General features: G+C 38.8%; 1 protein-coding gene across 3 annotated transcripts in view; it reads right to left on the bottom strand.

Moving 5' to 3' along the window:
- The window catches only part of BRAF (B-Raf proto-oncogene, serine/threonine kinase), an 83,522-nt gene that overhangs the window by 9,749 nt on the left and 48,655 nt on the right, over positions 1-25,118 (bottom strand). The window contains exons 8-19 of one of the 3 annotated variants that reach the window (XM_040061826.2): positions 20,856-21,015; positions 19,270-19,306; positions 17,751-17,870; positions 14,975-15,111; positions 14,134-14,251; positions 13,357-13,441; positions 11,700-11,876; positions 10,503-10,549; positions 9,816-9,934; positions 8,934-9,065; positions 6,117-6,251; positions 4,420-4,573 (exon numbers count right to left, since the gene is read on the bottom strand). In XM_040061826.2, coding sequence (XP_039917760.1) covers positions 4,420-4,573; positions 6,117-6,251; positions 8,934-9,065; positions 9,816-9,934; positions 10,503-10,549; positions 11,700-11,876; positions 13,357-13,441; positions 14,134-14,251; positions 14,975-15,111; positions 17,751-17,870; positions 19,270-19,306; positions 20,856-21,015 — 1,421 coding nt within the window. Of the gene's footprint in view, positions 1-4,399; positions 4,574-6,116; positions 6,252-8,933; positions 9,066-9,815; positions 9,935-10,502; positions 10,550-11,699; positions 11,877-13,356; positions 13,442-14,133; positions 14,252-14,974; positions 15,112-17,750; positions 17,871-19,269; positions 19,307-20,855; positions 21,016-25,118 lie in introns of those variants that run through there. The other 2 variants (XM_040061827.2, XM_040061829.2) reach the window with 2 other exon arrangements.

The raw sequence follows: 25,118 nt of genomic DNA on the forward strand, positions 1-25,118 counted from the left end.
TGTTGGCTTTGTTTTTTTCTCAGGATTCTTATTCTGAACACTGGAAACAAACCAGAAACATCCTCCAAACAAAAGAGAATCCCTCCAAAAAGAATTCTAGGCTTATAGCGTTAATTCTGTGGAATGTCTTGCTCTACAAAGGGGAGAACCTAGAAGAGCTGTTAGCTGTCTGCACTAGGAGGGGGAAGAAAAGGCATCCAAAGGGCCTGTGAGGAACAGCTGACCCAGTTCTAGGGGAACTTGAAGAAAGCAGGGAAAGGGCTCAGTCTCTCCTAGGAAAGGAGAAGGGAATACACCTGAAGTCTAAAGTAAGGGTGGCACAGGGAGCTGGGACAGGCCTCAAGCTCTGTGTGTCTTTACAGACCGTGGTAGCAGGCTTAAGTTCTAACAACCATAGAATAAAAGCTTCATGATGGATCTAATTGACTATTTTTCCAGTTTACCACCAGATGAAACTCTTGCTCTAAATATTGGGTCATTTTTCTTGCCTTTTTTCTGCTACATTTCATTGACCTCCCAACTCTCTTCACAGTATCTTCTAGAGACAACTCAAGTTTTGTACATGTTTTCTTTTAAGCAAAGGACAAAAAAGTCACAAAGTATTGCCTGTGTGGCCAATTTTTAAGTGACATTTATGCTTAGCTACCCTTTCAAAACATGCTCTATTTAATTTATTTTTCAGTCTGCCTTTCTAAACTGGTGATTAAAGATCAATTTATAAAAAAAAGAGATTGCTCCCTCATTACTCATCTTGTCCTTCTGCCTATTTCTGGTAATAATTCAGATTTTAATAGTCATATAGGGATTTCACAAAAAAAAAAAAGAACCTTTAATTGGGAAAGAGCAATGGAAAAACAGGACCAGAAGTAAAGAATTATTTGAGATAGAATGGTAGCTTTAAAAAGCTATTTTTCAGACTTCCCTGCCATTTAAACAAAACCTTAGCAAACACATTTTCTTTGACAAGCTAATGCTAAATCCCATCGTTCAAGATTCCAGTGTTAATCTGATCCCAAATCAACAGGAGACCAAAATAGGTAACATGGTCATCTAATAAGGGGATTAGGTTGGTTTGAACATGTAGAAAATGCAGTTGCCAGTAACAGCTTTCCCTAGGTGAGGTATGTACATGGCTATACCTATCCACATCAAGCTATGGAACCAGACGCTTAGCAACATGCTACAAGAAAAAACCCAGATTCATTGTGAGCCAGACATCTGAGGAACTTTTTTACCAGGCAGAACTGCAGATCTTTGCTTTGACTGGTAGCAAAGGAACTTCTTTCCAAAGGATGGATAGCACTGAAAATATACACTTCTTACAAACCCCTTTCAAGTCAGCTACCAGTCTTTTTCATGCTCATGCAGAGCAAGTGGAAACCACTTTAAATGCACACTTTTCAAAAAGTCTGTACTAAAAGAGATGATCAAGATCTTTCACGCTGCCTCCAAACAACGTCATGTTCTGAATGAATCTGCTGCCCCCAATTCCTGGAAGGATTTAAGATGCAGCTATCATTCTGTATGCTCACAAATTTGTAAGCTACCTGAATTCATGAGGTTACTAAGGTAAACACACATCTTATCTGTACTTCTTATCATGGGATAGATGCCATGTTTCTCAGAAGAATCATAAGGAGAAGAATGGTTCCCTTCCAGACCTGTGCCAGCCTTATCTACTGAAGTAGAGACTGACTGATTTATTGTAGGGAAATACCAGATTCCAACACCTTGCCTGGTTTACATTCACACAGAAGAAAAAGGAGGTAGTTTTCTGTTGGATCTTGTGCTGATCTTTCGTATGGAGACCATCCACTGGGTAAGTAAAACTTTGGAACATGTTGAAGGTACCAAGACAGATTTTGTTTCTGTACTGGTATGTAGGGAAGTAAAATAAAAAAGAATCTCGCCTAGTATAAATTATTCCCCCAGAAAAACCTTGGATCCTACAGGCATGTTTTCTGAACCAACAGGTATCCGTTTCTGAACAATATAGCTGAGTTGCACCTTTGAAAACTCTGACCCAAATCCACAGGTGCAGTTAGGCATCTTCATTCCACAGATACTCCTAAATCTCATTGAAGCAGCAATTAGAACTTACAGAAATGAGACCTCTAAATGCCACTGTGTCAGATAAAGTTAATGATCCACAAAACAGCCTCCTTTTAGGCTTCATAAAATGAAGCGAGAATCTAAAATCATTATGGCCATGAAACCCAAAATGCTCAGTAAGAACAGGTGACACAAGAAAAATGCACTGACCACACAGCAGGAAATGGGGCCAAATGGGTCTGAGGATGGCAGCACTTCCCCCCATAACTGTAGCTCCAATAGCACAGATGGACAATCTTAACAAGAAGGATAACACTGCTCCAAGGAATAACTGGTTTGAACTGATCTGGCAGACCTGAACAAGAATAAGCCTGGGCAGGGCAATGGTGATGGGTCTGCACTCTCTGCAACTCCTGTGTGGGTGAGAGTTTTCTGTGTGGGATGCCCCATTTCTAGATTCTGCAGGAGACCCAGCAGCATCCTCTTGCTCTGTACTGAATACCATACCCCTTGGAAACATTCCTCACCACAGCTAGAATAGATACATAAAATAAAGAATGAGAGAGGAAAACAACACTTAAGTCCTGTTTTCATTTTAAGATAAGCCTGCCAAAATGAGGTGAAGCTACCAGGAAGATGGGAAATGGATTTTCTAAAACACTAACAACTTTTCTCCTCCGTAACTATTTCCACAGAGAGAGATTTCAACAGCTAAATTTTCTTGATTAAGAAAAGGAGAAAAGTTAGTTGCCAAACTACTCCAACAGCAGAAGCCACAAAGACCACTATAATCCATCCAGAAAATGTAAAAATTGCCTCTATCTCTTCAAGCTCTCTAAACCTGCTTCCCATTTTAAAAGGCTCAGATGCCAGACAGCAGTAAACCAAAACATTTTGGAATGCCTGATCTATTTCAAAAACATATTGCTAGCAACAGGTGAACTTTTTTCTGAGTATGTAAATCAGAAGCCACTAGGAACTCCTCACCCTTGAAGTCCTAAAAAGAGCAGCAATAGCTTGTTTCCAATGCAGAGTAATCTGAGAAAATTAACAGTTCAGTAGTTTAAACCAAGTAAAACCACATAGCTCTTCTCAAAACATGCAAGAACACTGTCTGTATATCTTTCTTCATATCAGACATTAAAGACTGATATAACCTGAACCACTACTCTGATGCACTTGTTCCAGAACAGTGCTCCAAAGAAAAGTACAGTCTCCAAAATGAGCTGGCAGGATTTTGGTATGGTATCTAACTGCTCCACTTCTGCCTAGTCAAACCAGCAGCTTTTACATGGAAGTGAAAAAATCAATTTGTCACTGAAGGGAAGCATATTCAGTGTATTCTTAACAATATTAAAATAATTAACACCTTTCATCTTAACAAAATTCATGGTATAACACTGATTTCCATGAACAAAACTCCTCTTTCAAATCTTCTTTTCCTATTATGGGTGGTAGCAGCATTTTTCCTCTTAAAGCATTAAATCTCATGCTTGAGATTTAAAACGTTTTTATAAATTTTGAAATCCGTACTAATTGAAGGATACAGGCACCATTACCAGTAACAGCCTTGCAGCCTGGCAAAAGCGGATTCAGAATTTCTTCTGTGTTGCATTGTAACAGAACATTTGGAGATGGTGTAAACTGTATCAGGTCAGAATATTTAGAGAAAAATATAACACAAAAAACCCCCAACCCATTCACCGCTCTTCTGCAGGAAGAGGTGTTCCCCCTAAACAGTACTAATTTAAACTTCCACTTTCAAGACAAGAGTCACACGTTATTCAGGACTTCCTTTGGATTCTGTGTTATATCTGCTCACTTCTGTTGACCACAATAAAGTTTTGACTGTGTTCAGCCTTGAAGCTAAGTTCATCTTTCCAAGTGTTTCCCACACGAATAGCATTACTAAATGAAGACTCTAAAGCTTATTGCTCAAATATAATGATCTCAAATGAAGTAAAAACACCCCGAAGCCCCCAAAACAACAGACCACCACAGCTTGAGTAGATTCAAATCAAATACACCCCTGAGTAACTAATTCCAACCAATAAACTAGGCAAAAATGACACCTGATGTCCTTAAGAAGATTTTTGCTTATTTTGAAGTGACTTTTCCCGTGTCTCTTACATGACATTACAGTCCTTCTTGTGCCAGCTGTTCCCAGGGCACTAGTTACCAACACAGACTCTGTGCTGGGAGCATTCAATGCCCAGTGTTAGGAAGTGAGTCTTTGTTCCCTCAGTAAACCTTACAACTGGAGCTGGTAGGAACCGAGAACAAACACCTTGCACTCACAGGACACACCAGCACACAGACACACAGGCACATGCCTTCACATTTTGTTTCAGTGCACTGGAAACCCACCGTATCCCCCTGCTTGGATGGGTGTTTTTGGAGAAGCACAAGCATATAGACTAAAATCCTCTGTCTGGAAGCCAGCCCGGTTCAACGAGGGCTCAGATGCACTGCGGTGAATTTTTGGCAATGACCGGGCCAGAAGCTCAATGGAGGCGAGAATCTAAAACACAGAAAAAAGTAAGTGATCAAACCTGTTGTTCCAAAGCTGTAACTCTCTCTTAAAACCAGAGGCACTATATCAACTGACTACAGAAAAATATTTAAACACGTATTAAAAAAAGGATTTTTAAAATATAGCTTATTGCACTGCACTCACGATGTTTATATCCTAAGGAAGCTGAAAATAGTAGGGGAATTTCCCCCTTTTTAAAGGCACATTGATTCCCTCTTGTTTCTGTCCCATCTGGGGGACGGCGAGTTGTTTCTGCCCATCCCAGAGATGCCAGTTGTCAGGGGCTCCTTTTCAGGAGTTTAAATTCCCCGGCATTCAGGTGGTTTTAGAGTCCTGGCCCTCTGCAAAGCTCTGTGCCAAACGCAGGAAAAGACGGAGTCTTCAAGGTTACATGCTTCGTTTATTAGTTCTTATCTTACAATTTTCTCAGTGTCCGAAAGATGTTTGCCGCGGCTCGGACATCTGGTGACTCCTCCTGTCTCTGGGCTGTCCTTATCTTTTATACTAATTGCTACGTATTCTTTATTTACTATTTCTTACCAATGTCTATCACTATTACTAAAAAGGTCATCTTTACTCTGACCCAATCCTCACTAACTGCTTTGTGCCAACGTCACTGCAGAAATGGAGTGAGGGAACAAGAAGGAAGAAGAAAGAGACAACGCCCTAAATTCTCCATTTTGCCCCATTCACTTCAATGCCCAAAATCCCAAACCCACTGTTTTTTCACCCTGTGATATACTAAACTACTATTTTTACACTCTTGTGGCCTGCAATGCTTCCTGCAGTGCAAGAAGCCTCTCCCATGGACTGAAATCAAATCTAGTGTCTCTCTGAGCCCTGGGCTCTGGGCTGGGGTCCCAGACCCCCCTGCCCAGGTCCCTGACCCTCCAGGGCAACCAAAGGAATGCCCTGGACTCCAACACCCTCTGAGCACAGTGAAAACCTTTCTTTTTACCGGGCTCCTTGTCTGTGCCATAGTGCCTGTACCTGCAAACAAACCCAGCTCCGCCAGCGTTCTGCTTAACAGCATTTACCAAAAAGTCAGCAGGGGGAGCTCCTTATCTTCTGAAAACGATTTGGTTACATTCAAACCAGAAAAACTCAGATTTTTGCCCTCCTCCCCCTCAAGCTTTTTGAACCCAAACCTTCCTCAGCAGGCACAATACAAATCCAGTTCTGTGGCAAAGCCATCCATTTCCCTTCGTGAAGCTTGGGGGAGAGCAAGGAGGGCAGTGTAAACATTTCTGAGCACGTACACCAAGTACTAATTTGTGTGTCTAACTGTGACTATTACTTTCATTATCTCCCAGCTGAAACCTTCTCTAATACGTAAACACTTTTCCAAATACAGAGGTCATTTTAATACCTGCGTTTTGAAATGAAAATGAGCATTTCTAATTAAACAGAACCAACCAGGTCTCTCACGAAATCCTGCCATAGCACCAATCAAAAAAATTTGGAACTGGCCAGTGAGTTCACAACTTTGAATTGTAAAGTGTGTTGAGAGCTAAAGAGGAGCATTTCTCACCTGTGGAAAAAGGGGTCTCTCATCTCTTTTCTTTTTTAAGCATTCTGCCATTAGTCTCTTCATAGCTTTTGGACAGTTGCTCCGTACTTTGCTGAGGTCTGGAGATAGGTATCCTCGTCCCACCATGAAAATTATCTTTATTTAAGGGGAAAAAAGATGAAAGAGGAAGAAACTGAGTTGATAAAATCAACAGTAAGTAACAAAAGGTAAATATTTTGCTAGACTATTTTGGTTGCAGCAGCAATCTTTCTGCTCCCAGGAAACATTATCTGGTATTGAAATCGACAAATTTCTTATAGCAGTGCTTGCTAACCTATTCAGTACAGAGAAAAAATTAGATCTTTCCTCCTCCTCAGAGAGATTTCTGTGAAACTTGAACACTAGTAAATGGTTACCATTTATAGCGATAACCATCTAAGAAATGGTTCTTCGGTGTCAAAAACTGACAAAAACAAGAACAAGCAGCCCCGTGGCAGGAACAGAATGTCTAAAAATAAATATTCGGTAAAAAGAAATTCTGTTTTATATTAGAAATCAACAACAACTTCGCATTGAAAGGTATTTTAAGAAACACACGGACTTTGAATATTAAACCCCTTCACCTTCTGAGAATTGATTCCATCATATACTTTCCCAAACACAAAAGCTTATTCTTGACATATGACCACCTCCCCCACGCTCACAAAAAAAAAAAAAAAAAAAAAAAAAGAAAGAAAAAAAAAAGCCCTTGAAAGAAAAAGAGAAACTGTCTCTTCTCTACAGAAGAGGAGACAGACAGGCTTGGTATTTTTACAGTAATTCTTTCAACATGGAAGGCTTTTTTTTCCCCTAAGGACAAAAACTAAGTATAAACCGAAGTAAACTCATAGGAAGCAAGAAAACAAAACAAAAATAGGGTTAATCATCTCTTGTATATATAAAAAGCCATCAAACATCATCATTTCAAGCCAAGGTCAATTGCAACATGGTTTGAGTACTGCAGTAGCACTGTCACTAAAAAGCCCTTCCAAACCGGCTAATCAAAGATGCATTCATGCTGCAGCAGTAATCACTGCCTTTTCTGAGCACTCAGACAACCCAGCAGGTGTATCACACCTTCTGTCTAATGAATGTAACTATTTCATACCTTGACACTGGAAAAAAAAAACAAACCAAATCAACAGAAAACCCTCACATCTCAAGCATGCTATACATGTTACTTATACTAACACAATCCTGGTCCTTTTTCAACTTTCTGCTTCAGTCACATCTGTTGTTGGCACCAAGGAGGAACAGAAAACTCCCGTCTGGTTTCTCTAGAAATCCCCAGGAGCCAGAGCAGGATTTCGTAGTAGAGACTTGTGTACTGCATCCCTTACCTCTGCAGCAATCAGACTTACCATTAGCTAGCAGTTAGTAGTCTCTAAATAATGGCACAAGTTGAAATCATTCAAAATTCATTATTATTTATGTTTCAAACAGTTTCACTACAAATAATAAAGGTCCTACTCTTTTATTTTAGACTAGAGAAAAGAGAGTATCACTACAAGAACAGTCTAGAAAAATCTGTTAAAGAGAACACTTTGAGGTATGGCAAGAATGACACTTTGCTCACTAAGAATCTTGGTTGTATCACAGTAGCTGATGTAGATGCCCCAGGGAGTGAGGAATATTTACAATTTTTCATATAATAGACAAGGAGTGACAAAACTCAAGACATTAGATCACATATGTTGGCTTCACTTGCTCTTTAAAATTTGTTTCAGCACTTCATTGTAAGCACCCACATCATGGGGTTCACCTTTCAGATTTCAAAAGGTAAAAGTTAAACAAGGCCAAATACTGTTTTTAGAAGGCTGGAACCATCTGGCCAGGAATCCAGACATTTCCCTTCTTCCAAAAGGCAAAACCAAAATTATAAAAAGGGAAAAAAAAAAAACCAAAAAGGAGTCACTCCGAATTTGATGAATTGGGATGAAGTGTTCTGGCAGATACGGAAGCAGCTTTATAAAATGGCATTCACAGATGAACGTTGCTATGGTTTCAATTCTCAAGTACTGACAGTGAAAAAACAAGGGATGAGGACACAGAAGCAACAAATACATCACTGCTCAGACACAGAACAGTTTACACTGAAGATCTTGATGCACAGATACTATTTTCAGGTTAAACAGAAATAATGAATCAGGCATGCCTTCCCAAACATGCCCATCCCATGGAGATATATTACGGTGTGTGGGATCATTAAGACTTAAGGAATATTTGTTCACAATTAAGTAATCTTTTTACAGGATCCCCAGACTCTGGGAAGTTATATAGTCCAACAAGCAGGATTTGAGAAATGCTGATATCCTGCAATTCAGTAAGATGGTGCATGCTCTCTCCAAGCTGAAATGAATATGAAACGTTCAGTGAGATGACTGCTCTTCTGTTTTGTCACTCCTGTAGCTGCACTATTTATTACTCACTGCAAGTGGAGGGGTGGGGAGAACAAGAAGAATAATTGAACACATATATGGGGGATCATTTCGCCTTTGCAGAACTATTCTGAACTAGATTACTATTAAGTAATCTGCTCTCTCCCTAATAAGTATCCTGGCAACCAGTTCAGAAGCTGAAAATCTATTTTTAAAATAAAAAGAACACAAAAAAACCCTCAAGAGAACTAAGTAAATTGTTGCTATGTGGCTAAGGCAGATCTTGAAAATGCAGAAATGTCATCTCGCAGCATCAGAATCAGAAACATCAAACACACAGAACATCACAAAGTTCACCACCCAAGGCTGAATCAAGCTCTGTTTCAGACCACACCTGACTGAAGTCAGTGCCTCCCCTTACCTGGTCCCTGTTGTTGATGTTGGAGTATGGCAACTGTCCAGTCATCAATTCATAGAGAACAATCCCAAACGCATACACATCCGACTGAAAACTATATGGGTTTTTATCTTGCATCCTAATAACTTCTGGTGCCTGTATCAGGAAAGACAAGAATTAGTTTTCATTTCTCTACGTTGTGCTGCACCTCACCTATCAGGAACAAAACCTGGACTTGTTCAGGGTACAGGTGCAAGGCCCACTCTTGCCTTCAGGCGTTACTGGGTACTAATATAGAGTGGATGCTGACATGAATCTCAAAATTCATCGCTTCATTTCAGCTTGGTGGTCCCTTTTATTTCCCTATGACAGATCAAAATGACCTTGGCCAGGCTGAGAAAGTATTTGGAAACCAGAATTCTAATGGCACTGAAAATAATGCCAGCTAACAGAGCTTTAAGTTTCTCCAGGGAGAAAAGAAGGAAGTGAAGTTGCATGTGAGACTGCAGTATGAAGCAACTCTTCTTGAATCCTTAAAACTTAAGAGCATCTTACTTTTTGCTGAGCTAGTTCCTCTACTCTTTTGCAGGACGTTCTGCGAGGCTTTTCTCACCTTCTCCTCAACCCTAAACTAATGATACTCATTTTCCTTAGCCACCATTTTCATTTCAGTATAAACCTCAGAATAAAAGAGATTGAGACACTAAAGTTTTTCTGCTGACTACTGGAAAAACACATGCTTAAAGAAGAATCGAAAAACATTCACTTACTACTTCATATCACTGCTTGTCTTTTCCAGCTTAAGCCAGCTTTTATATGTCAGTGTGCCAGAGGGATAGGAGCAGGAGGTTTGGCCAAAGGTAAATAAATTTGTTGAAACAAGCTCACCACTTCCCCCTTGCTTACCATCCATAGAATGGAACCAGACAACTGTTCAAACTGTTGGGACCCACTCCATCGTGATTTCACTGTAGCTAGACCAAAATCACCTATTTTTACTGTGAGGTCTTCATGAAGAAAAATATCTAAGGGGGGAATGTTAAGGGAAAACACACAAGCAGTGCTGGCCCTGTCCTAAAAGAACAAAAAACAGTTACAAATTTACAACATAAACATGAGTTTTAACCATTCACCACGACTGAAGAAGGTTTCCACATCACACAGGTTTTAAGCAGCCAGCATGGTGAATTTACGATATGTAAGGGTTATGTAAGTAGTGACTGGGCCAGTGCTGAACACACCATGCCCAGGTGGCTTTCATGAAGTGCCAAGTGTGAGAAAAGCTAAAAATATTCCATGAGCCAACTCACATAATCTTTCATTACATGAAGGAACCAAAGGATGCAAAACAATCTTTGTGATACCAACTAAAAATCCCTGTGTTATTGCAATCAAATCAAAAGACACAGTTGTAAGCATCTTCTATTTTGTTATTAGTAATATTACCTTGCAAAATTTCTGTTTGGCAAATATTCACACATGAACAGCTTTTCACATCAGTAGGTTAATTTCTGGCAGGAAAAAAACCAACCAAACAAAAAAACCCCCAGGAATGCTTTCGCTTTCCAAAATTACATCTCTGGGAAAGGATACTATTACTCTTGAGGTCTCTGTGGATGATTGACTTGGCATGCAAATAACTGAAAAGGAGTATCACAGATTAGGTGGGTTAGATAATACTTCACCAATCAACAACTCTAAATTCACTGTACTACTGAAACATAAATTCTGTTGACATCCAAACTGCACATTTACGCAGGCAGTAAAACTTCAGTTACCCATGACAGTTTCTGCAACATTCACAAGAAAAAATAAAATAAAGCTTAGATTTCCAGCTCAAATCTGATGCTACTGATGAATAACAATTACGCTCCAACTTCTGCTTTTCAATTCTAACTCAAAATGCACGGTAAAAAGAACTTCAGAAATTTTTTTTCATGCAATTCCATGCTGAAAGTTCTGCCTCCCAGCCTTAATGGGGACTGTCAAGACTTTGTGAGCTAGTGAGAGCTTTAGATAAGGTGTTTCTAAACTGCAGGAGCTAGATGTGCTTCCCAGTCTCAGTGTGTACTCAGGCACACTGACTGCTTTTTAGTAGAGGAGTGGAAAAAAGATCCCCTGATTGCAGCCTGGATAAACAGATGGCAGGGAACACAGAGGAAAGTACTTGCCCCACAGCAGATACAGCCTGAATTAGTCTCCCATGGCTCTTTGTTTAGTCAATGAGATTGGCACAAAAGTGCTGGAAAAGCCCCAATTTGTGGCTCTGCTTTGAATCATGTTCACAAAACAGCTTCTGCATCTCCCCTACCTACAGATGGAGCCTGGGGAGATGCACAGGCTAACAGAAGGCTAAAGCTGGTCGCTGCAAACACCTCCATGCCTCTTGACTGAAAATGTAATGGAATACTGAGTAGAAAAATGGCACAATGAACTGCAATAATCATAGTGGGTTTTCAGCTGAAGCGCATTTACTCTGGTCTTACAGTGTTACGGTTTTGACACACAATATTCGGCTAGTTTGGGAAATTCTAACTCGATGGCCCTCCATGGGAGTAAGGATTATTTACAATCCTTAGAACAAGATAGGTATGTTCTCTTCAGATGTTGAAATGTGTTATTCAGAGAGCTCTGATACTTTCACCAAATGCTTTGATGATTGAAATAGGACCCTGGGCTCAGCAAAGTGAGCAGAGAGCTGGCCTTATTTGCCAATGTCAGCCAGGGTGTGAAGGGGGTAAGTAAACATTGCCCCAGCACACATTTGCACACAAGTAATTCAATACTTACTCCATGCCTTGAGCAGTCTGTCGTGCAATATCAATTAGCTTGATCATTTCAAATTTGGTCTCAATGATGTGTAGATGGTGATACAAACTGGACCCTTCACACCATTGTGTAACGATAGCCAACTGGGGTTTTGTTGAATAACCCATGAAAAGCAGGATATTCACATGTCGTGTTTTCCTGTTTAGAAAAAAGCAAGAATCAGGAAGAAATCAGATCAGGAAATCAGGAAAACCCAGGCAGATCTATCACATATATATTTCTACATAAATATTTCCAAACAGAAGGTGTTGGATCAATCTCAACTTTTACTATGATAACATGGCAACCTCTTGCTAGATTAATTTAATGAATTATTCCTGAAGTTAGCCTTTCTTACCATACTGACATGGAATAACTACGCTGGGGTAAGTGAAAAATGTCAGAACTCTTTTTATGTTTTCTTATGTTACGAAATGAGCATGGGATCCCAGCGTATGAGCCTTTGTCCTTGTAGCAATGTGGACTAGGACAGTTCAATGCAATGTGACTGTGCCTTTTTCAGGTTCAAGAATTCGTCAAATGAAGCTGAGAGTAACTGCTGAGGAAACAAAAAACCAGCAGTTTCTTGCAAATCCTACCACAAAGCTAAGTAATGATGAATCATAATGGAGAAGGCACAACTACAGGTAAATAAGCCTTGTCTGGGTCAAAGGACAGAATAAGTGACTATGTATCTTGTGAAAAAAACAGCCAAACAGGCTGGGCTCCATCTATGGGACTACTAGCAGAAAGCTGGACTAAGATGTTCGATTTCATTAAGTTCTGGCAGAATTCTGTCAAGAAAATGAAGTGATACCCAAAGTAGCACACCCCAGAAAGCCTCTACTTCCACAAATATGAGCTTAGAGTGCTTGGAACTAACATTTTCCTAGGGTAAAAGGCTGACCATTCCCTTTCACTATGTAGCTTATTTGGAATGTTTCTGCAGCATAGGTGCCCAGCTGAACACGTTGGGTTTCCAAGGACAAAAACCTTCTTGCTATTTTGCTTTTTAAAACAGTTATGTTTGACATTATATCAAGACTGTACTTCGATGTAATGTTTCTTCACAATATATATTCTATCATATCATGCTAATGGATCTTCTTTTAAGAGCTGAACCCAAACCAAATACCTCCTCTGAGACAGTAGAAGCAGTAAACGTGAGAAAAGGAAATCAAGAAGTGACTTTATGAGAATTACATTAAAAAAAAAAAAAAACAAAACCAAAACCCTCAGAAATTAATGTTACTGAACAGAAACTGTTAAAGAACAGATAATACGGGCAGGACTGTAGCTGAAAATCCAACCATTACTCATGCTCCCCTTCAATTTCAAAATGGGAATGGGAGGAGAGAAAGGCCTACAGCTCACAGCTACTCAGGCTTGGCTGTGCCCTGGGGGCAGTACATTAGCAAAACTCGTTCTGAGCCTTTGGACATATATGTATTGACAACACAGGTGTGCAGACAAACACCTACAGTGGGTACAAAGAAATATTTTTAAATGGTTATTTTTTCTGCCTGAAGTATCATCATGTAGGAGAGAGATCAATGCGTTCTAGTGGAGATCTAAAATTCAGTGATTAACGAAGCACAAATCTATACACGTTATTTCACACCATTAAAAATAATCTTACCTGAGCACTCCTACTTCATTTTTGAAAGCCTGTAACTGTTGAGGTGTGGGTGCCGTAACATTCAACATTTTCACTGCCACATCACCTTTAAAAGAGCAATTTTTAGTAAGTGCCATTGATATATATGCCTCTCTTGACAAAATGCTATACAGAGCATCAGAAATTTTGGGATACACTGGTTTTTTTAGCTTACATGAAATAAATCACTACAAATTTAAAATAAGTGAATATTCAATAAAATGCAGAAATACTGTTTTTACTCTGGGAAATCATAGTCAGGCCAGAGCTATTAAAAATACACATTTAAAATCTTCATTCATCAAGATGGATATTTCTGCCTCTCAAATGTTTCATCTTTACCCTAATAATTTCTCAGTTCAGAAGAACATGCAAGAGCTGAGTTTCCAACTAGTTTCTTACATGAGTTTTTTAGCACATTTATTCATTTAAAAATCATATTTCCTGTCCTTCACTGCACTCTCCCCAACACACCAACATCTCTCTGGTTCTGAGGAGCCCAGAACCGGGCTCAGCATTGCAGGTGTGGCCTCAGCAGTGCTGAGGAGAAGGATTGCCTCCCCGAACCTTCTGGCAATGCCCACAGCAGCCAGGAGCCCAGCCTCCCTCTCTGTGGCGCGGGCACACTGCTGCGTGCCGCTCAGCCCGGTGCCCAGCAGAATCCCAGGCGTGTTTCTGGGGAGCTGCTCTCAGCTGGGTGCGCCCTGGCAGGCACCGTGAGCTCCTCAAGAACAGCTGCTTGCCATGATGGCCACATACCATGCCACTTTCCTTTGTAGACTGTTCCAAATGATCCAGATCCTATCCTCTGTCCAACTGTGATCTGTCCATCTGGTATCTCCCAATCGTCACTCGAATCCCGCCGACCAAGAGTTTTCTTCACGCGTGTGCAAAAAAAAAAAAAAAAAAAAAAAAAAGGAAGAAAACAAGTGCATTAATGTCTCTGAAAATGGCTCCTTTGTTAAAAAATTCTCACCAGCATTTCCCATCATTAATGTCCTAAAAAGAGGTTCTTTTTCAGATGTTGTCTTTTGACTTTTAAAGTTACCGCTACATAAAACCTCAGGACACAGGTATGCCAAATTATTATCTGGCATGAAACATTTGCAACAGCTTTCTGGCGGCGTTAAAACCAGAAAATGTTAAGAAAAGCTTACAAAAAAAACCCCCTAGTATTTGGTTTTAAATTCTTAATCATATTACTAAACTCTGAATTTTAAAAAAAAGTGGCTGTTTTTATGTTTTCATGTATTGTTACATAAAAATTTGTTACATACATTTGTTACTTTCAAAGTTTATGAATCACGGTGGGAAAAGTTAAGATGTTGTATGACGGGAAAGTGGCATTACAGTATGAGACACACCAGTAAAACCGAGTTCAGTCAATTATTTAAATTATTTATGTATCAGTCCCACAATTAATTACTGGTTTAAAGTGGTTCTAAAGTGGTTATCCCACTCTATTATTTATAGGCTTCAAGTCCTTGATCACTGCCAAATTCATCTTCAAAATAATTTAGAGAACTTGGATGAAAGAAGAGTGAGAGGACTATGGTTGTGTAATATTTCTACAAAAGAAAACAGCTGATCTTTCCCTTACCATTCTATTTCTGTCTTCTGAGGATGAGGATGATTTTCTTTCCCGTTGGGGTCCTGGTGATTTCTGTAACGCTTTCACATTTGTTAGTGACCCAGGCAAAGAAGCGGGAGGTGTTGCAGACAAGCCTGCAGCTGAGCCTGAATTTCAGAAAAAGGATAGTTTTATCTGTAAGAATCCAGCTTACAAGAATGTTGATATTAGGTGCAAAAATTGTGTTTAAGATGCAGTATCTCTAAACATCAATGTGAATGTTAAGAGAGAACAAACATATACAGGAATATTGTCCTAATATTAAATTAGTGCTCAAGTCTCAGATTTCAGGAAGAGACAAGTCTATGGCAAACATCCCTGTACAGATAGTACCCAATCTCTTGTTCATGAAATAACAAAAGGACAATGTCTTTTTAAGTAAGGAAAAAAAACCCCTTTTAAATGTATTTTTAGAATTTCATCAGTTTCTTTAAGAAGATCAGTAGCATTTTAGTTAGCAGCATCTACCTCTGATACTTCTTGTAGCTAACCTTTTAGGAACCCAACAAATAGCTGAACTACTGTACTTTGGAATCAAAACACACTAAATGCAAATAATTGAAATGTTTTCTGGTTGAGTCTCCAAGTGCCACCTGAAAATAATTTGGCTGTTTTAAAGCTATCTGTTAGCAGAGAACTATTATTTAAAAATAAATACTAGACTTTTGAAAGGATTAAAAAAGAGCACATACTTTAGTTAGCTATTTGAAGCATATTCTAGGAAACACAAAAGAACCAGTATGTCTGTAGCCTGTAGGTTATCTAAACAAATCTATGCAGGAAAATGTTACTAGGAGAGCTGTTTCAGGGCCCCAGTGGCCCTTTTCAAATAGAGCACTCCATCTAGACACCGCTTTTTAAAATACATCACAATTATTCCTAACAAGGTTATGCTGACCCTTCCAATGCAAAGGACATAAAATAGGGTCAACTGTTAATTAAATTCATGCTGCTTTGCTAAACAATGTATGTCATTGAACAAGACCTCTAACATTCCACTGCCTTCTCTCACATCAGTGCTCTGGGAAGTAGTGGAAGACAGTACTCCTCATATTCTCTTAGAAACTCCCCTCTCAAGCAAAAAGTTTTTCCTCATGGCAACTAGAGTTCAAAAAGTGACTTTGTGGCATTTAAAACTGTTGCTTAAATTCAGTCACCCAGTGCATGCTAGTTTATCAGACTGTATGTATCCATCACTAGACTCAGTAAGCAAAAGCTATACACTTGGAAGTGGATGCACAAAATAACATACCAATAGCTACAAAATGGGACACAGCATCTGTAAAAGCAAAGAATAATGATGCATATTGGGCATCCTAACTACATTTATAAGTAGCTGGAAGCCAGTGTCCTGAAGGATGGACTTGTGTTCATGTTATGGCCACTACACTGTCATTTATTTGTTGTATGATTCACCTGAGATCAAACACACTTGGAATTAAATATATGATGTTCCCAGAACTTTCATTTCCTGAAAGTTTACTGAGCTACAGATTTTCTCTGCAATAGCAAAGATCTGTGATGCATTTTCTTTGAAGTAACTAAAATGTCCTGTTTAAATTTTAATACTGCAATATGGGAACACTAGCACAATATTCACTCCTCACCAAAAATGCTTACAGCACATGGCAGAACACTGTAGTTAATCTGTTCATAATAATACCAGATGGCCTGTTTTCCAAGTTATTAGAGTAGAATACTTCAGATTATGCTGGATTTAAGTCAATAGCTTGGACTCTGAAGTTGTACATAACATATTTCATCCTGTAGCCAGTTTGCTTGTTGGGAACACCTGTCTTCTTACAAAGACTCTTGGAAGATCTTTACAAGTTCAAAAGGTAAACTGCTCTTGATATATTCTGAAACAAAAATCTTTGAAACAGCCAAGATGGTAGCATTTGAAAACCACACTACATGCACTGAACTAACCATGTCTACACGTATTATGTAGAGACACAAGTACAAACATTTCATGCTATTTATTACTCAATAGTTGGCTTCTCCAGCATACGAAATCCCACAGAGTTTTTTGTGCAATACAACAGATCCATTGACAGCTTAAGGCCTGAATTACCCCTGTGGTCAATGACATGAAAATCTAAGTGTCTCATCTTACACAGTACTGGACAGAAATACTGTTTCAATCAAATTTACTAACTAAATAAAAACTACTAAAACCATCTAGAGCCCCGATGTGGTGTCAATAGCACATTGTCAAAATGAAGTATTTGTTGAAAGCTGACATGACATATTACTTGAAAAGCTTGAGACCTAACAAGATATCAATGGAAATGTTTGTAATTCACATTTGATTTCCTACATCACTTTTCAAAACAAAGAATATTAAATATAGAGGATTGTTATAGCACTGAACTGACTTAAACTGAACAGTCAAGGAAATTCGAAGTTAAGGACATAATTTTCTTTAAAATCACTGCAATGCAATCCAATAACCTTTGTTTAGAAAAATTATGTTAAGATCCACAGAAAAACCTCAACTATGAAATTCCTTGCTTTTGAAGATTTAAGTCAGACTTCACTTATAATCATTTTCAAGCGTGTAAAGGTGAAAGTGAGTATGTGTGAAAAGCACATTCAAAGCATTCCAGCCAGGCCAAGCAAAAAACAGAGGTGTTTTGATAAACTCACACACTTACATACACACGGTGTGAGGGTGAGGCACAAACAGCATCTGTGGTTTTACTTATTTTGTTTGGGTGAAAACAAGAAAGAAGAGCCCAACTACCTCTGAACACTGGGCCAGGCTCAAAATCAAACACTATTTCACTGGGGACAGAATGAAGGAGGGGACTGGGAGTCCGGGATTGGTATTTCCGAAGACAGCGCATCAGCTGGTTCAAAGGGGCTGTTAGAGAGAAAGAGACGGGCAGGCAGAGACAGAAAGACAGACACACAGAAGAAATGAAAGAAGTCATGGGAAATAACTAGGATGCTTTGACTCCTAACCATAGATTGCTTCTGTACTTTGAAGGAAAAAAAGTCAATTCCCAAGAACACAGTTTTAGGACTGGAAATAGCCAATTGTTTTCGGATGCCAAGCAGACAGTTTATGATCAAAAGTTAAAACCAACACGATCGCACAACATTTAAATGTTGGACAAAATGGGCAAAACTCTGGAGGGCCACACCTATCAGCACGTACAAAAATAGCTAGAGCTGGCAACTTTCAAACAGTAGCTTGCAGGGTTAAAGGAAATTTCTTTTTTAAAAGTGCCTATTCCTGGAATTATTAAAGACAGCTCCTTTAAACACAACACATCCTACCAAATACCAGATTTGCATGGGAGAAACAAAGTTAGTCGAAGTCCACAGTACAACACCCTTGAGATCAGGAATGGGTACACTATGGTAATTCAGACCCATACCTATGGCTGAAGCAAGTTATAATTAGTAGGAGACAACTGTGTTACTGATCTGGAATTGAAAAAAACTGTCGTATTCCTGCCCTACTTAGTATTTCTCTATTTTCAGTATTTCTGCTTTATTCTTATATTCATAGGAATAAATACAGCACATAAGAAGGCCTCTTCAGGACCTTGGCAACCAGTGGGAGAAGTGATTTAAGAGGCCCGTGCACCACATGTGAAGAAAAACCTCCTGGCACTAGTTCTGACTTAGCTGTGAATTAGGGCAGTGAGTTACTGAAGGAAACATAAAAAGACCTGGCTTTTGTGTAAGATCCTAATAGTCTGCTTCCAAGAGTAGCACAGGCATGCAGTACAGCAAAGCAGCAACTTCAGCAGGGGTAGAGGGGGAGAAGAACTGGAGTATTTCAAGCTGCTTTAGGATGCAGCAGTCTATATGGAAGGCCCATCTACCACAATGGTTTTCACTGAAAACCCCTGTTGTTTCCATGGGTAAAAGATAACAACAGGCAGCAAAATCTTTGGGAAGTTGTAGTGTATATGTGTGCAGCCATGTGGGTGAAGAAGTGTGTGTTTGTGTGTGTGTGTGAGTAAAAAACATGAAAGTGCAAAGTAATTTTAAAACTAAAAAAAACTAGATACTGCTTAAAAACTTGTTCTCCTTCTGTCTCCCCCACTCCCAGAATGACCAGCAAATGACTCAAATCTTTGCAAAACAAATACTAAGTTCATGGAAAAGCAAATGTAAATTAATTTTTTTTTGTTCTAGTCATATTTTGCATTGTGGCTGTGTTTTGTAGAAGGAAGTAGGGTAACGGGAAGGGACAAAGCAGTTGTGTAATTGAATGTAACACAGTAGTTAGTTTAAACGCCACTTACCTCCCTCTCCTCGTAAACTCTGGTCTCTAATCAATTCCTATTTAAAAAAAATAAAAAAAGCTGTGTTTAATTCAGACTGATAAGTTTGAGGATTCACAGTGACATATGTTGCCCATAAAACAAAAGTGGTTTCCTACCCTGATGTACTAATAGCAACGACACCAAAGAACGACTACACTTCTCAAAATTAAGTTACTTTAAAACAGCATCTCTCAGTAGTAAAATTAAATGTACACCGTCCAAAAGGGATGCTGACAAGAAAATATTGATTTAAAAATGCAGTTGGTCAAAACATAAGATGAAATATTGAGTCAACTGTTCCTGTTACAGTAACACAAATGACTTGAATTGTCATATCAGAACCTGGGATATCAATTTCCTGTACAGAGGTACATCAGTCAAATGAAACCTGCTTCATTTTTTCTTGTAACAACACACCTGATTTGCATAGCTAGGCACACTGTTCTCAGAAATGACTAACTGCAGAAGGCTTTCTTCACTTGCAATCCTCTGTGAACTGAGAGTATCTTTTTCAACACATCCAGACTAAAAGCAAACTACACTAAGGATTTTATAAACAGAAGTAGAAAATTCCAGCAGTTTCCTTCTGTATGTCCATTTTTATAATAAAGCTTTTTTTGTTACACTATTATATTTATTCCTTTCTTGTTCCATAATTGTATTTGTTCCCTCACACACCTGTGCTTTGCCAAAAGCACTGGCTATGCCTCAGCTGCACCACTGCCATGTACCACATGCAAATGACTACACAGGCACACTTAAAATTAACATTTCACCTTTCACTCAGCTCACATGCAAAACAGATTTTGTGCCTCAGTGTCCTGGCAGATTTCTAGACAGCTCACCTGACAAATGACTAACTTCTAAAGAGCAGACTTAAGGGTAAAACACGAACTGTGTATGTCACCAAAATTAGCAAAAGGCAACATGTCGAAAGGTCCTAACTGACTTATGCTAACACCATTATTATTAGTTACATTTCACCATCCAGAGATTTCAAAATTGTGGAAAAATCTTAAGTATAGCAGTTTCTGAACACCCCAAAGGAGTGCTCAGAACAATGTTTACTGAGCTCTTAAACTCTTAGGGAACAATCAGAATATGTGAACTCAGCTTAATTTTTTAGTTTCCTTCAATGCCAAAAATATTACTTGGAATACAAATACTAAAAGTCTCTATCTTGCATAGCAATGTGTCTAACACAGGATGGTTTGCAAGAGTGGTCACTGTCTGCAGGTAACAGCATGAGCCTTGGGACCAATGACAAAAAAAGAAAAAAAGGAGTTGTTTGGGGCAGAATGTTTCTTTGAAAATTAAAAGGACAGGACTGTCAAAAGGCAGTTCTGCTTTTGGAGAATGGATTATTTGTGTTCTTACAGCTCTCAAGAGCAAAAAATCATCTATTAAAAGAATGAAAAATGAATGATCTTTGAAGATTCTGACAGACCACTGAGGATTATCTTAGAAACACAGCATTTGTGTGTTCACAATGAATTTAACACACGGACATTCACAAGGAACACATCAAATCTACTACTCCTGATTGAACTGTTAGCAATACTTACATCAATATTGACTGGCTCGATTGTATTGATGTGGACGTTGGGAGCTGAAGAGGATCGGTCGCGTTGCCCAAATTGATTCCGATGGTCTTCATCTGCTGGTCGGAGGGGCTGTGGGATTGGAATGGATTTTGAAGGAGAAGGACTAGGGAGAATTGGTGGTCTGAGAAACAAAGTCAAGGAAAAAGAGGATTTAGGTCTACAAATGGCTTCAAACACTGCATAGTGGGTGTGGTAAGTCCTTTTCATTATTATTTGTTACAATAATACATAACAAAACACTGATCTAAAGCCCTGAATAAAAACAATTCATAATGAACGTCTCCCCTATGATCAGTTGCAACAACTCTCTGTCGCATCAACTACCTAAACACATGGCTGTGAAGTGTTCTGAGTTAAAACAGAGAAAACTCTACCATACCAAACTAATAATAATAAATCCTGATCTGAAAAACTCATGCTGCCCAACATGCATTGCAGATAGCAAGATACTCTGCAGTTTCCACACCTCTGAGTCAATGCAATAGGCTCATTTTAACGGTAACCAATTGAGAACTAAAAATGTTTAACATCTCATATTAATGTTACAGTCAGAAAACGTCATAATACAAAATGTACGGATGGGATTATTTTTCGGCAAAGGAAGAGTGAAAATTAAATCTGGTCATTCAACCTAATTGAGTAATAATAATGTATTATTGATACTAAAAATAACACGGCCAATGTATCATTGATACTAAAAATAAACATATCACCTTTTAACCTCAGCCTTTAAGAAGCAACTTTGAATAGCACAACATTTCAAATGTTATTTACAGTGCTACAATGCAATAGATTTGACTGAAAAGATAAGTGTTCAGAACACACAAACAAGCTTCCTGAAGAAATGCAAATGCTGCCAGTCAAAACTGTAGACCAAGTCTTTAATTATGGTATAATGACTTGAATATTTAAAAGACAAAACAACTAAACACTTGGGGGTTTTGTTTGTAAAAAGGCAGAAAGGCACTACTTTGGTTATCCATTAATTTCATTAAAGTGCAGTAAACTGGCAATTATGTCTTATTCTAGTCAAGGCCAGTAACTGTTCAGCCTAATGATTCAATCTAATGGATATAAAGCAAAAGGCTAATGAAAACATTTGCCACCTTTGTCAAAGGAACCTATGTTAAAATATACATGGTATCTGACAACAAGGTTTTTAAGAGTTGGTTTCTTTTTGTAAGTTCTAAAAGAGGAATGGAGTCCTCCAGCCATTCAATGACTCATGGATTAATTATTATGCCCACAAAGGCAATGTCCACAGGGAGAAGCTTTAAAAATAAAACAGGCAGCAGCATACAGTAGCAGTAGGTCCTGATGCCACCTCCTATAAGCAATGCTCCTTGGCCTCTCCAAAAACCTTTGGGGAAACTAACATTTTCAACAGGACATCTTGGCATTTTGTCAGAAACAGGTCTGCTTTCCAGCCTACTATCCTACCTTTAATAAAAAATTTATCCAGTTTGGCACTGCTCCCAGCACTCAGTGCTATCTGTATCCTAAGTACCTGTCATCTTTTCCTTCTGGCCAACAATCTCACAATTGAAAATGGCAAAACAAAGTGCTTGTGAATTCATTCAAGTAACAGTCTAGTAAGTCTTTCAATGAAATTACCTGAATATGTTTGGGAAGTGGGGCAGGAGAAGAAGAGGCAGGGGGTTTAACCCTGCTTAACTTTAATTAAAAAAGCAGTTACCTACTGTCACATGACAGAACATAGATATTGGGAAGCAATGAACTAAAACTAGCAACAGTCAAATCCCTGAGAAAGGGCCTTGAAAAACCCAGCATTTCAGAAGTGGTTTATAATTTCAGAAGTATTTTTTAAAATGCAGATGTTGTCTGTATACACATAAGCTGAAGTTATCATTCACTGCTACCCAAGTGCATTCAGGTAAAATATTGTAGATGAGGAAGTTTTGAAGTCCTGAATGCTTTTGTAAGTAAATCATGCAAACAGAACACACATCAGGAGATGGGACACTGCATAGCTCCAAATGCAGGACCTGACATTTAAAGGCGTTCTATTTTCATGTTAAGGCAAGCATGTCAAGTGCTGCACAAAAAAAAGTATCAGAAGTCTAAAAGGTGTCTCAGTCAGGCCAGTACCGTCATTGGTGGGATAGCTAACTCCTGCTTAAACTTCCTGACAGTTCACAGGTAATAAGGAAATTAAGGGAAATATATCACAACATGTATCAGAACATTGCACCAGGACTGACTGTGACACACCATCTGAGCTCTGCCACATGACAAAAACAGAAGCAATCAGATATTCTGTGATCATGAGTAAGCCAAGGGAAAGAAAACCAGACTGAGGCAATATTGTTTCAATTACATCCTCCTTTGAGTCATAAATGGTCATCTGCTACTTCTGTATTTCTGGTCACAGGTCATCATGTCCATCATGTTGCTAACACAGATAACATGCTACATCATACCATGTTTGAAAACAAGCTGAACAGCTTTTTCTACTCATTAAATTCTTACTGGGGGAAGTCCAGATCTTTAGAAAATAATTGCAGGCTGATAAAGAATTATCTTTTTTTCTTTTTTTTTTTTTCAGCCTCTAAGCTATTACTTGAAGGATCTCTGGGCTTTAGACAACAAAGAATCCAGAGATGGGAACCTCATAAACAGTTAGTCACGTGCTCTATTATGATTTTATTAATAGGTATCCTTGAGACACTTTGCTAAATGGAATTTTTTCTTGAAAAAGTAACTAGTGAAATAAAAGAGACAAGGGGTTTGGTAGCTAAGACAGCTCAGAAAATATTACCACCAGCTTCTGCTTGTATGTGGCAAAAGCTGGATCTTGATTTGCACCAAGATCTTGATCTATCAAAAACACATCACCACAACGAGTGCAGTGATCCTCTGAGTTCCTACAGTATTCCTACACTGTAATTACTCCAGGAGAGTAGAAGTGACACTGTAGCTAAAAAGGCCAGATATTATCATTTGGAAAAGGGTGACACTGTCTACTCCAGGTCAGTTCAAAAACTAGCTCTTAGGCTATGGAAGCCAAGTGCTAAAAAAATGCACTGAAAAAAAAAAAACCAAAACCCAAACAAAAAAAAAACCCAAACAAACAAACTCCCCTCCCCCAAACAAACTCTCCCTGAACAAACTAAACACACACAAACAAAAACAACCTCCAAACAAACAAACCCCCCCCCCCCCCCTAAAATAACAGGCTGAGGCTTAAAGTAACATGCAGCTTGAGTATCAGGATCTGAGTTCCTGTTTTTCCTGTGGCCTTTGTGAACAGTTTACAGCCACCTTGCTAAAGGAGACCTTCTACAAGTAAGCAGATAAATCACTTTCTCCCAGCCTCCTAGATGTGGGCATTCTTTTAACAAATGGTTCTTGGCTGCTGAAGCAACAAGCTGATAGTTGTCAAATCTCAATCTAACATGTTATAACCTTTCCTGGCAAAATGACAGAACATGCTTTTACCTTGGACCATATGTTTAGGATTAGCACATTGTTCCCTCCTTTTTTATCAGGCAAACCAGAAAGATGTTTTATCGGGAAACAAGAATAACTGATAAGATGTAAAATTTTTATACCCCTCACCAAGCAGAGAAAGTGGCCATGTGTCCACAGATTCACTATTCCACAAAACTGGGTCCACAAGAAAGAGTAAGGGAACCCAGAAAAAATGTCTGCACTCGTTATGCTACATATAAAGAAACAATTCTGTAAAATCATATACCGTATGTCTACTGGATTTTAGAACTTGCAATGATATAAATTAGTTCACTTTAAAAATGCAAAAGAAAATTTTAATACAGATTTTCCTTATGACTTTTACTCACCAATGTGATGCTTCATAAGTGTTTAAGAGCTGGTCTACACAGGAAAGATTTTTCTGGAAATTTTTCTTATGATAGGTATATTTGGGCTTCAATTTTTTGTTGACTATATTTTTATTTTACTGTAGTTGTAGTTGAACAAATGCTTGAACTGAAAATCCACATTCACCTAGCTTCAATTATAAGGTGTGCACCAGTTCCTTTTTAAAATGACAGCATCTCTCCTGGACTGAGATTTTCTTTCTCCTCCTCACACCCTGAACGAGTCCATCCCAGTTTAGCCACCGGGCTCAGTGTTGCACACACTGTTTACCTGTAAGGCTGCACACTCACATCCAAACCAAACCTACTGCAAGCTAAGACGTGTATCAAGGCTCTCTTTTGATTTTTTTGTTTACACCGGAGT

This window comes from Hirundo rustica, chromosome 4, assembly GCF_015227805.2.
Source record: "Hirundo rustica isolate bHirRus1 chromosome 4, bHirRus1.pri.v3, whole genome shotgun sequence".
NCBI lineage: Eukaryota > Metazoa > Chordata > Aves > Passeriformes > Hirundinidae > Hirundo > Hirundo rustica.